Source organism: Bufo bufo, chromosome 7 (assembly GCF_905171765.1).
Source record: "Bufo bufo chromosome 7, aBufBuf1.1, whole genome shotgun sequence".
In the NCBI taxonomy this organism is placed as follows: Eukaryota; Metazoa; Chordata; class Amphibia; order Anura; family Bufonidae; genus Bufo; species Bufo bufo.
The window spans coordinates 205,048,343-205,060,402 of NC_053395.1; the positions used below are offsets into that span (position 1 = coordinate 205,048,343).

At 44.8% G+C, this 12,060-nt stretch overlaps 1 protein-coding gene across 1 annotated transcript in view; it reads left to right on the forward strand.

Moving 5' to 3' along the window:
- STAM2 (signal transducing adaptor molecule 2) overlaps window positions 1-11,039 on the forward strand; it is a 39,182-nt gene extending 28,143 nt beyond the window's left edge. The window contains exons 11-14 of the mRNA XM_040441349.1: window positions 1,288-1,342; window positions 2,879-3,032; window positions 7,463-7,641; window positions 9,632-11,039. Of these exons, the coding sequence (XP_040297283.1) occupies window positions 1,288-1,342; window positions 2,879-3,032; window positions 7,463-7,641; window positions 9,632-9,821 (578 nt within the window). The 3' untranslated portion in view covers window positions 9,822-11,039. The remainder of the gene's footprint in view (window positions 1-1,287; window positions 1,343-2,878; window positions 3,033-7,462; window positions 7,642-9,631) is intronic.
- The last annotated feature ends 1,021 nt before the right edge of the window (window positions 11,040-12,060 follow it).

Sequence of the window (12,060 nt, forward strand, 5' to 3'; positions counted from 1 at the left end):
AGCGCAGATTGAGGCAGAGGCCTAACAGATCACACAGACTTTAATTAGATTTTTTCCACTAATTATAACAGCTTAGCAGACTACGATTTTCTGCCTTCCCAAAGCAATAGAAATGGAACACAATCAAACTGATGGCGTTTACCACTCATTGAAATCTGTTTAAAGAGGATCTGTCGCTCTCCTAACATGTCTGCTGTAGTCAATATGTGTGTTCCTCATGAAATAGCCGTTCTGGGTCATGTTTCCTTACAACGCTGTGTTATGCCTCTCCTCTGTCATTCCTTCTAGAAATGTAGGCTTGAATTGGCAACTGGGTGTTACCCTTCCCCTTGTCAGAGGGGTATATACCCTACACAATCTGCTACTGTCCACACTGATCGCACTGTGTGGTAATACCCAGTTTACTCTAGTTTCAGCTTACATTTCTAGAAGGAATAACAGAGGACAAGCACAATCAGGGTGGATTTGATTATAATCACTAGTCACTAAGGCTTGATTTAAATCAAAGTTTTCTACATAAAGACTAATTCTTGCTGGTATAATTTATAATATGCAAGTAGATGAAGCTTTTTAGAATAACAACTTTTCATATTAGTTTGATTAGGTTGATTCTGCATTCATAGGTTTGTAGAAGTTAGGATTAAGGCCTTTTTCTCAACTCTGTTCAGGTTATAACATTTTAGCTGTGAAGAAGAGGCCTGTGATCTCTGCTGAGTCAAATTCAGTTTTGAGAACTGCAAAAGTAAACCAATTATCTGTGATAATATCTTGTAGGCAGAGAAACTGCCCAATAATCTTACAAAAACCTCTGGAAGAGCATGACATGGTGAATGGATTAATGGAATTTATTTACCCCAAAAAATTAAACATATACAGCCTTATTCTACATAATTAAAAAACGAATCTTTATTTCATGATGGAATAACCTTTGGATGGTAATATATTTTCCTCAAAAAGCATTTTATATAAAAAAAAAAAATCAGATTTAAATTTAAAAAATCCAATATATATATATATATATATATATATATATATATATATATATATATATATATATATATATATATATATATATATATATTTTTTAATCATTGATTTTTATCCACCCTGAGCACAATGCATATTTGCTCTAGAACTGTTGTGTATTTAGAGGTGAAGTGACAGATCCTCTTCAAGGAAAGATTTTTTTTTTCTGTAAAATGTAAAAAGCTGAGCATAGAACAGATCGGCGACTGATCATTGAGGTGCAGCGTCTTCTCCGTGTCTTCACACTCTCTTCTTTTCCAGATGTCTGTCAACAAATGGGCCCAATGATTGATGAGAAGTTAGAGGAGATTGACAGGTGCGTCCTCAAAACCTGCAGATGCCAGACACGTATTTATCTAAGGATAAAGCCGCACATTCAGATTTTTTAATGCAGTTTTTGAGTCAAAATGAGTGGATTAAAAAAAGAGAGATGGTATCTGTCCTCAATACCTACTCTGCTTTTATGATCCATACCTGATTTTGGCTTCAAAAAACCTGAACTTGCGAATTCTTGGAGGAAGTTTTTTGAGGCAGATTTTCCTACAGGTTTCTGGAGCCAGAAGTGGATCCTTCATTGAGGAGAGAAGTTGAAGTCCTTCCGGTTCCTTTTGGATCCACTTCTGACATTGGCTGAAAAACCTGCAGGAAAATCTGCCTCAAAACTCTGGGGCACATTTATGAAGACTGGCTATTTATGCCGTTCTCAGTTTCCCTCTTGCGCTGCCTCAAGATTCGTCTAATTTATGATGAGACGTTCTCCTCGTCATAAATGAAGCTCTGTGGCAGTCCTTGCGCCAGGGGCTGGCTTAGTTTTTTGCAAATACTTACGCCTGTTTTCGACACTCCCGTCCCACCCAACTGTCGAACATGGCATAAAACCGGCCGTGCTACTAAATATTGTTGCACGGACAGTTAAAAAGGACACTTGCAACAATTTTTTTTCGCTTACCATAGTCGCATGTCTTTTAATGAATGAACCCCTCTGTGTGAACCTACCCTAATAATGGCATTAGTCATGTGTATTCTACCTTATTAAAATGCTTCCATGAATTCTTCTTCACGGTTAGTTTGGTAATACCGTACGAATGTGCATGTCACAGCGTGAAACGAGGAAGCATTGCTCCATTTCAGACGTCTAATGCCGTTGTCTATTCGTGTCCATATTATTATTATATATTATTAAGGCGCCCTTCATTCCATGGCGCTGTACATGTACAAGGGGTGCACATACGTAATACAGACAAGTGCAATAAGCATGAACAAGGAGAGAGGGCCCTTTAATGGATACAGTCTTTCTGCAATGATATTGATATGGTGCGTGTATACTGATCGTTTAGCGAGGCACAAAGCCAGCGATTAAAATTTGAGGCTTTGTACTGCTCTGTGCCTTATGGGTGCACTTGTTGGGCCGCATTAGTATTTCACCCACGACGTGCACTCACTTAGGGCTCTTGCACACGACCGTATGCCCTCCGAGACATACGGTCCGTGAGCGGGCCATATGTCCCGGAGCGGCATACATCGTACGCACGGGAGTGCACAGCATCATAGGTTACTATGATGCTGTGCGCATCGGGCCGCCCGCCAGACTATTGTCCCGCACTCATATGATATTATGAGTGCGGAACAATAGCCCCGCGGGCGGCCCGATGCGCTCAGCATCATAGTAACCTATGATGCGGTGCGCTCCGGTGCGCACGATGTATGCCGCTCCGGGACATATGGCCAGCTCACGGACCGTATGTCTCGGAGGGCATACGGTCGTGTGCATGAGCCCTTACACTGAGCGCCTTCATGTTTGAGCAGTTATCTGCTGTGCTTGTGTAGTTCTAAGTGTCCCTCCTGTTTGCAGGAAACATTCGGAGCTGTCGGAACTGAATGTGAAGGTGCTGGAAGCTTTGGAGCTCTACAACAAACTCGTGAATGAAGCTCCGATGTATTCTATGTACAGCAAGCCTCCTCAACAGACGCAGTACCCCCCGACGTCACTTGGGGTCACCATGCAGGTTTGGGCGCCCTATTATGTTTCATTGTAAACATTTTTTCTAAGACAAAAGACCAATTCGTCTAAATAAGGCAGTGGACTCTGTTACTGGAATCGCAGCAAAGGTTGTGTCCCCAGTTCTCATTCACTTTGCCGGGACTGTATTACACTGCGGTTTTTCAACATCATGTGCAGGCAGCTTTAGTGTGAATGTCAGGATACCCGGGATTTACAGGCCTCTTCATTACATTGTTCGATAGGACTAATAAAAGTGTATAGGGAAAATCCAGTCAAAATGACCTCTCTGAGGTCGCAGATACCTGTGAGAGAATCTCATTGGTAAATGCTGCGCTGTTTTGTTCGGTAAAATGTTCTGTTTTTGGAAGTGCCCTCCTACTCTTCAATTGTTGGAGTTGGGATGGTTTTAACTGTTTAATGGTCACCACAGTTAAAATGATTCCAATTCTCTTGTCTCCTCTACTGCTAGAGGTAAGGGGATATCAACTTGGATCCGCGGGGTTTGATCAGCGCCATTAAGTTTGGGCCAAATCCTTGTTAATCGGGTTCTCTGGACTTTTTAGGAAATCTTGCTTTTTTTTTCTGTCCTCCTAATTAGTTAGCACTTACCTCTTAATTGAACCACTGATGCCACCATCTGCGGGCACTTCCCCTCAGGTCCCGACCGTATGTGTGCTCTTCTTTTCCTATTCAGCATAATAGTAAATGTATCTGAAGAGGAAGAGAAGGGCGCACATCCGGTCGGGACCTGAGCGACCAAGCCCGCAGCCTGTGTGAGTGCCGCGGAGACATCGGGGTAAATACTAATCCATAGGACAGAAGATCGGCAAGATTTCCTCAAAAGCCTGGAGAACTTCTTCTTTTAAAGGGGTTATCCAGTATCTAATATATCCCCCCAATGCCCGGGCCCCTTGTATGGATTATACTTATCTGCTCCCGGGGACCTGCGTTGCTCCAGATCCCTGCAGGGCCGCCACTGCATCTCCCCGTCGCTTGGATCAAAACATTTAATTATGGGGGTCAGCCAATAGCAGGCCGCGAGAGGGCTTGTCACCGGCGTGGTCTGTTATTGGCTGCTCCCCCCGTCACCAGATGTTTTAATCCAAGGGACGGAGAGATGCAGCGACGGCCGTGCAGGGATCTGGAGCAACGCAAGTGACCGAGGGCAGATGGGTATAATCCGTACAAGGGACCCGGGCATTGGGGGGATATTTTAGAGATCGGATTACTGCTTTAATGATGGATTTATCTTTCTGGTGTACACAATGTTATGTAGAGTAAATGAGGGTGGGGGGGGGGGGACTTGCCTGTGTAGAGGGGGGTTCTATCCTGGGGTCTGTATACAGGGGAAGGTGTCTGGTGTGCGGTCTGTGTTCAGCCTGCTGATGGAGGGTCCTATCTCCTGCTGTGATTTGATGTGTATCCTATATGAATAGGCAGAATATTGTTCCCCTGTTCAGAACGGAAACCATGACCCAGTGCTGGATCCATCACTTGACTGACACCAAGAGCGTCCCCGACATACTTCATTGACTGATAATGAGATCCTTCAGAATGCTCTGTTCTTTCTGTCAAATCAGATGGAACTGCTGACGAATGCTCTGAATGGTTTATGGGGGAACTCAGTTGGAAATTTTTATCCCTGTGGATTCCTTGCATTGGAAAGGTTGAGAAACATTGCAGTAGATATTCTGGGCACTCGCCTTACACCCTGACAGTAGTCACTCTGCTACCAAAGGGATTTGTGGAGATCGGTGATTGCCCGAGATCGCAGAAGGTCGCGGATTTGGATGTCCCCCATGTATAAGAAAGATTTTGCTATGGGTTCTGTACTGCCTCACTGTTGTGCATAAAGGTTTTAATCAAAACCTTCAAAACTGACCGGGTTATAGGCATCAAAAACATTTATATGTACGAGCGCCGGTCTATAGAGATCTCCTAAGGGCCCTTGACAAATTTCTACAGGCGTTACCCAAATCTTCATTTTCCCATTTGTTTCCCAGAGCTAAAAATAATTGAATTGAGGTCCCTTCTGCTTAATGTTAATATGCAAATGTCTGCTCAAGATTCAGTTCAGGGTTTGGCATAATCCTTTGTCACAGGATTCGGTTCCCAGCTGAATCATTAACTGCATATTTAGCGTTTTTCCTTTTTTTTTGATGATTGGATCAGTTTAAAAAGTGCTACATACTGGGCCGACCAATGTTTTGTGTCGTTTTGCTAATACGCGTACAGACCTGTATCTGTAATATGCTGTATTTCAAAGGTTTTCTGATGCTGATCTGCAATTTTGAAGAAGTTCTCGCCATGTTTTTTTTAATTTATCTATTTTTAATCTGATTTAGGGCTCATGCACACGACCGTGGTTTTGGTCCGCATGTATCGGATGCAGACCCATTCGTTTCAATGGGGCCGCAAAAGATGCGGATAGCACGCCGAGTGCTGTCCACATCCGTATGTCCGTTCCACAGCCCCATTTTGCGGAAAAGAATAGGCAGTTCTAACAGAAGGCAGGACGCGCCCTTGCGCAAAATGCAGAATGCAAGTGGCCGGTATCCGTGTTTTGCGGATCAGCAATTTCTGGACTGCAAAACCAGCTACAGCTGTGTGCATGAGCCCTAATGCACCAAATATTATTATTTTTTTTTTACTTCATTTCACAGTTTGCCCATCGTGCGGGTGAACTCGGCGGCTTTTAGATCACAAACTTCCAGTTTGAGACTGCTTCATGTTCTGCACTTCAGTTCCCATGATTCATAGTGCCGACTTCTGGCCAGCTGACATCCTCCCAGTACATCTTCCTAGCTCAATTAGCCTACCCACTCCTCCTCCTGACACCATCTCTCCACTGCCAATCCTCTGCCGGGGCTAAGGGTGGAGCAAGTAGGGCAGGTGCATGGTCAGCCAAATGCTTGATATGTTTGAACCAGAGGGTAGCGCGCAGGTTCACATCACTGGGCGCTACAGACGCTTCTCAAAATACAATCACAATTTCAAGGAGATGCGGTTTTCCAAGTTAGTTTTATTCAACGCCACTTTATAGGTGCTGGCGAACTCCCTTTTAAGATGCCAGATCTACTCCTACCCAAAACAGAAAAAATCCAATCATAACCCCTTCCCTTCATTTTAAAGGGGAACCATAAATTTCAGGCCTCCCTTCCCGAGATTGCTTATGCAAGTCTCAGAATAGCTGACCCGTGTAAGTCAGAAGCTTGTGAATAATGAAGGTCAGCCTGAATCTCTGACTGCGGCGACAGCGCTAGTCCGGGAGAAGCAGCAAATTGGATTCTGGTCTTTTCATACACCTGGCAAGATGACATCTCCTGGAAGCATCTGCTTTCATCTTGTTCCTCTTTGACCATTTTTATGCCGACCTCTGTACTGACTTCAGGGCAGCGCTCGTTAACAAGGCACTTTGCTCACAGGTCTGGGGCCTAAGAAAAGCCCCCTCCTTCTCACCACATGATTGTATCCTCCGTCTATGGAAAGGTTACCTGCTCGTCATTCTCGTCAAGGGAAAAATAATCAAAAGGTAGTTGTAAAGTCAAAATCGCTATCACTGAGACCAACTACCTAAAACATAACTTTTATTGGACACTCGATCTAGCTAGTTGACAGGTCTGACACCATGCCTCAAAGGGTGACTTGGTGCAAGGCATCCAGCTACTGGCCCCTGCCATTCCCATCTGGTTGGCTTCGACTCTCTCTCTCTCTCTCTCTCTCTGTGAAGTATGAATCACAGGGTCCTGATGGTTGTTTCAAGCTTTGTAAATAGAAATGTTTGCTTTTATTTTATCGAACGCTGCAACTTGAGTGATGAGCTAAAAAGAAGCAATATTCTTACTGTGTTGTGTTCAAAGCTCCTATGCAGTTCTATGTGTGGTTACTAATAAATTCCACTTAGGCCAGTCCTACCGTTATGTGTTACTCCCTTCCATCTGCCTCCTTTTAGGCCACCTGCACATGTTCAGGAATACGTGTGCTTTTTCCACGCGCATTCCTGTGCGGGAAAAACCACAGTGTAGTACAGTGCCAGCGTAGTGTATGAGATTACACAAATGTCATGTACACTTTGCAGATTTTTTTCTCCGTGTGTAAATTGACCTGCCGTGCGGATTTCAAAGTCTGCAGCATGTCAATTATGTTTGCGGTTTTAGCTGTGGATTTCACCTTTTTAAAAAGAAGGATGAGACCTGCGGCAAGACCGCATCTAATCCTCACCAAAAAAAGAAATTAGAAATATGTTACAAATAAAGAGATGTTGCAGAAACGCACAGAAATTCGGATCTTATGTCCGTTAACCCACACTCTGGATTACAAATGAGGAACATAACGGTAGGATCAGACTTCACTCAGGGTTCGTAATCTGTAACCATGAAGACTCATACCTCAGTCAGTGGCATAATGTGTATTTTATTTTTTTTTTTTTCCTAGGGTTATCCTGGACAACCTCAGGGTGGTAGCTATATGGTGCACGGTATACCCCAGGTGCATCCTTCAGCACTTTCTCAAGCATACAGCATGAACCCAGATCAGATAGGCCCCCTGAGATCTCTACCACCAAACATCAACTCAACAGTAACCACCCAGGCGGCTCAAACGACGTATTTGAGGTAATCTACTTGCCTGTCATGTTTGGATCTTTTCATCAAATTAAAGGGGTTGTGTAGACCTATCCTCCCCCTCGATCTGATGTCGGACATGGATGGACACAGTGCAGTCTGATGTTCAGCTACTATTGTATGGCTCCTATTTCAATTAACAGGACTTGTTCTCTCCTCCTTATGTGTCAGCGAGGCAGAAGCTGACAGGCAGGTAAAATCCCTCCTAGCAATGTATTCACAGAGGAGTAAATCCAACTTTTAGACTACTTTCACACCTGCGTTTAGGTGCAGATCCGTCTGGTATCTGCACAGACGGATCCGCACCTATAATGCAAATGCTTGTATCCGTTCAGAACAGACCCGTTTGCATTACCATGAACAAAATTAGCATTTTTTTGTTCATGATGATGCAAACGGATCCGTTTTGACTTACACTGAAAGTCAATGGGAGGCGGATCCGTTTTCAATTGCACCATATTGTGTCAGTAAAAACGGATCCGTCCCCATCGACTTACATTGTGTGTCAGGACGGATCCGTTTGGCTCAGTTTAGTCAGACGGACATCAAAACGCTGCAAGCAGCGCTATGGTGTCTGCCTCCAGAGCGGAATGGAGGCTGAACGGAGGCAAACTGATGCATTCTGAGCAGATCCTTATCCATTCAGAATGCATTGGGGCAAAACTGATCCGTTTTGGGCCGCTTGTGAGAGCCTTGAAACAGATCTCACAGGCGGACCCAGAAACGGCAGTGTGAAAGTAGCCTTACTTTCATTGCAAGGAAAGGGTGGAACTGAGGAAAAGAAAGGAGTGTACGTACTGTAGTGAATGAGCCTGTGGTCTGTGCAGAATAACATTGAATACAGTAATCGGTCTACATGAATATACAATATGGAACTGACCAGCGATGCCACGTTATGTCTGGTGAGGAAGATGAAGATGGACGCTACTTGTTTTTGAGCTGATCTTGAAACGATGGCTACTATGAGCTGAATTTATGATGCCAGGAGGGTCAGAGGCAACCACTACAGCGGCCTGCATAGGAAAGTTATAATATTAAAGGGCATCTGTCAGCAGTTCTGTACCTATGACACTGGCTGACCTGTGACATGTGCGCTTGGCAGCTGAAGGCATCTGTGTTGGTCCCATGTTCATATGTCTTCGTATAGTAGATAAAGAAATGTTTATTTTATCCGTACCATCGTGTAAGAATAAAGAGGTTTTGCTACTACAGCGGTGAGTGCCGCCCTCTTTTCTTTATCTACTATACGAAGATTGTATGTACTTCTAACGTCAGGTTGTGCACCACGAATGCTGTTTGAAAGAGAAGGGTACGTGAAAAGCCATCTATCACCATACGGACATTAGCGGTGCCGCCCCATTCATTTGACTCTATTTGGACATTGCCACGTTCCTATGTGCCCACATTGCTGAGAAAAGTGATGTTTTAATATATGCCAATGAGCCACTAGAGCTCACGGTGGCGTTTCCGTTACTCCTAGAAGCTCTGCAGCTGCTGTGCCCTCTGCACTTTTATTGACAGGGCCAGGCAGTGAAAACGCCATCACGTCTGCCTGTCAATCATGGTGCAGAGGGCACGGCAACTGCAGAGAGAGCAGAGTCTTCAGGTGTAACTGCAACGCCCCTGTTGCTCCTAGATGCTCATTTGCATATATTAAAACATCATTTTTCTCAGCAATGCGGGCACATAGGAACATGGGACCAACGCACACGTAACAGGTCAGACAGTGTCATAGCTACAAAACTGCAGACAGATGCCCTTTAAATACTAACTAGCCACTAGATGGATATAAAGCAGCATGAACACTAACACGGTACATCCATGCATATACTAACACGTGTACGATCCCTGCAGGTACAGACCATTGCCCAGCTTGCACTTGTGTCTCCCCATGTCTGATGTCTGATCACGTAGGATAGTATGCCTAGACAACCCCTTTAATGTCTGCTACAATCAGTATTTGTTTTTCTTTTATTTGCAGCACTGGACACGATGCGGGTTCAAATCCTCCATATTCAAATTATGGCCAGCCAATGGGAATGTCCGCCGATATGTCAGCCTATCAGAACACTACATCTTCATTGCCTCCCGGACCCGGCTACACAGTGGCTGCCCCCTTACACGCTCTCCCTCAACAAGCCCAAAATTACTACCAGCAGCCCCTGCTCTGAGACTGTGCCCCTTAAAGGCCTCTGTACATCTTTACGTGTATCAGTCACAAGCCTCTTAAAGGAAAACTCTACTTTCAAACAGCATTTTACAACATTCCAGTTTAGTTCTACTCAGAAAGTGAAGTGACTTTGCAGATTCATTGCTTTCTCCACTGATTATTTGACGTTGCGGTCTTCTTGTCACCACAGAGCAGCGGTGACATGACCGTCGGCCGCGTGCTCTCTGTTTTTAATGGCATCCATCATAGAGCAAAGCCGTGACGTCACTTGGAATCAGTGCGAAATAAATAAAGCAAAGTATTTGCAAAGTTAGTCAACCCCATTGGTAGATTTAAGCCGAGATGTGCTGTTTAAAGGGGAAGCGTCCCGTCAGTCCCAGCTCCTCAGTGGTTTTATACATCATAGATCAGAGTATTGTTTTGTAGATCCAATCATGATCAGGTCTGAGATTCCAACAGTCCGTACCGCGTCCTCTCCTGCCAGACAGCGGCGCGGCAGCGATCAGTTCGACATTACACCGCCTTCTACTGAGCGGCTCCAGGTTACGTAGCCATTAACAGCAGAATTTCGCCAACTGGTTGAATTAAGACGATGTATAAACGGCCAGGCTTTTAGGCAGCGCATTATAAAGACGTAAAAGGTAACCAGTTCTAATTCTTCTGCCGTCATTTTCCCTGTGTCTTAAAAACAATGGTAACACATTTCCTGGGAAGTCACATTTCTCGCTTGCTGCATTTTTAAAGTGTAGATGCTCTGACTAGTGGGGGACAGACTCCCAAAATGCTGATTTAGAGGGCTTCAGCCTACCTACCTCTCTAAACGCTGAGCCTGAGGGGGGTTGTCATGAAACGCTTCTCTATTGCTCTGGAAACTGGAAACTTCCCCGGTAATTACAAGTTATCCCCTATCCACAGGATCTGGCAGGTCCCATAGTGATGAATGGTATGGCAGTGCACATGCGCGTTTTGCCGTTCCGTTCATTTTGGATGGCCCTGCGGGGTACGGGTGCCCATGATTATGGGAGTCACAGCACTGATCCACTACCCTGTGGATAGGGGATCACTTGACATTCCCGGAATACCCCTTTAAGTAGCTGCAGTTTTGCCCGTAGGTTCTCTGCCTTTTTTTGGCACGGTCAAATTGTGATGGTTGGAAAGCTGGAATCGCACATGCGGCGTATACTGCAGTTTTCCATCATTTTTTATTTCTTTTTTCCCGCAGGAAGGAGAAGTATAATTTCTTCCTCCATGTCTCCTATTTCTGCCAGGTCCATTGCTTGTGTCCAGCTTTCTCCCTCAGAACACTTTTAGCGGTGTCTGGTTTAGCATTTGCACTCTCCACCATTTACTTTAATAGGGTTCTGCCAAATCTGAAAGTTATCCCCGTACCCACATGATAGAGGATAACTAACTGATCACTGGGAGGGACCCCATCCCGAAAATGAGGGTTCCATGTTCCCATCCTGATGGAGCGACAGGCTGAGCATGCTCCTTGTGATGCATTCATTCTCTATGGGAATGCCGAGTGCAGCTCTCTACAATTTCGGGGAGCCCCATAGAGAATGAATGTGGAGCAGCAGGGCGCATGCCCGCAGTACCTGACGTGGACTGGGGCGGTGCTGTTTCTGAAAATCCAGCAGATCTCGCTTTTCTAATCCTTGGTTCTCCAAAGCGACTTATCTCAGTGGACGCGTTCACCATCCTTGCAGGTGATTTTGCAATTATCGCAATCATTCCAACATTGTCGGGGGTTTTTGCAGTCGCGTAAAATCGTACGTGCGCCTCGAAAACCATTAACCGCGCTGTCACTCTGTGACCTAACCCGATCCTATGATCGCTGTACGTGTTGATGTGTGAATTCACATTCCTAAAATGGTAGGTGAATGGGGCTGTGAAGCATTTAGAGAGATTTTGCAGGGATGTAATTAATATCCTCGCAATGAGGGGGTTGACGAAATGCGAGAAAAATAGGAGCTGAGCAGCGAGAGCGGTCTGTATTCATGAATGAGTCACCACTGCTTGAGGGCCATGAAATAAAAACTAGATAGCAAATTGGGGGGGAAAATGGGATTTAAATGAAAAAAGTTTAATAAAAAAATAAATAAATATATATATTGTGAAAAGCCAGAAAGGGCGGGTGGTCTGTCTGTCCCCGCCCACCCAGAATGATTGACAGCTGGTTGTGGGAGGGGTTATTCAGACTCTCTCTTTGAGTCCAGGCCAAGTCTGGCTTTTTACGC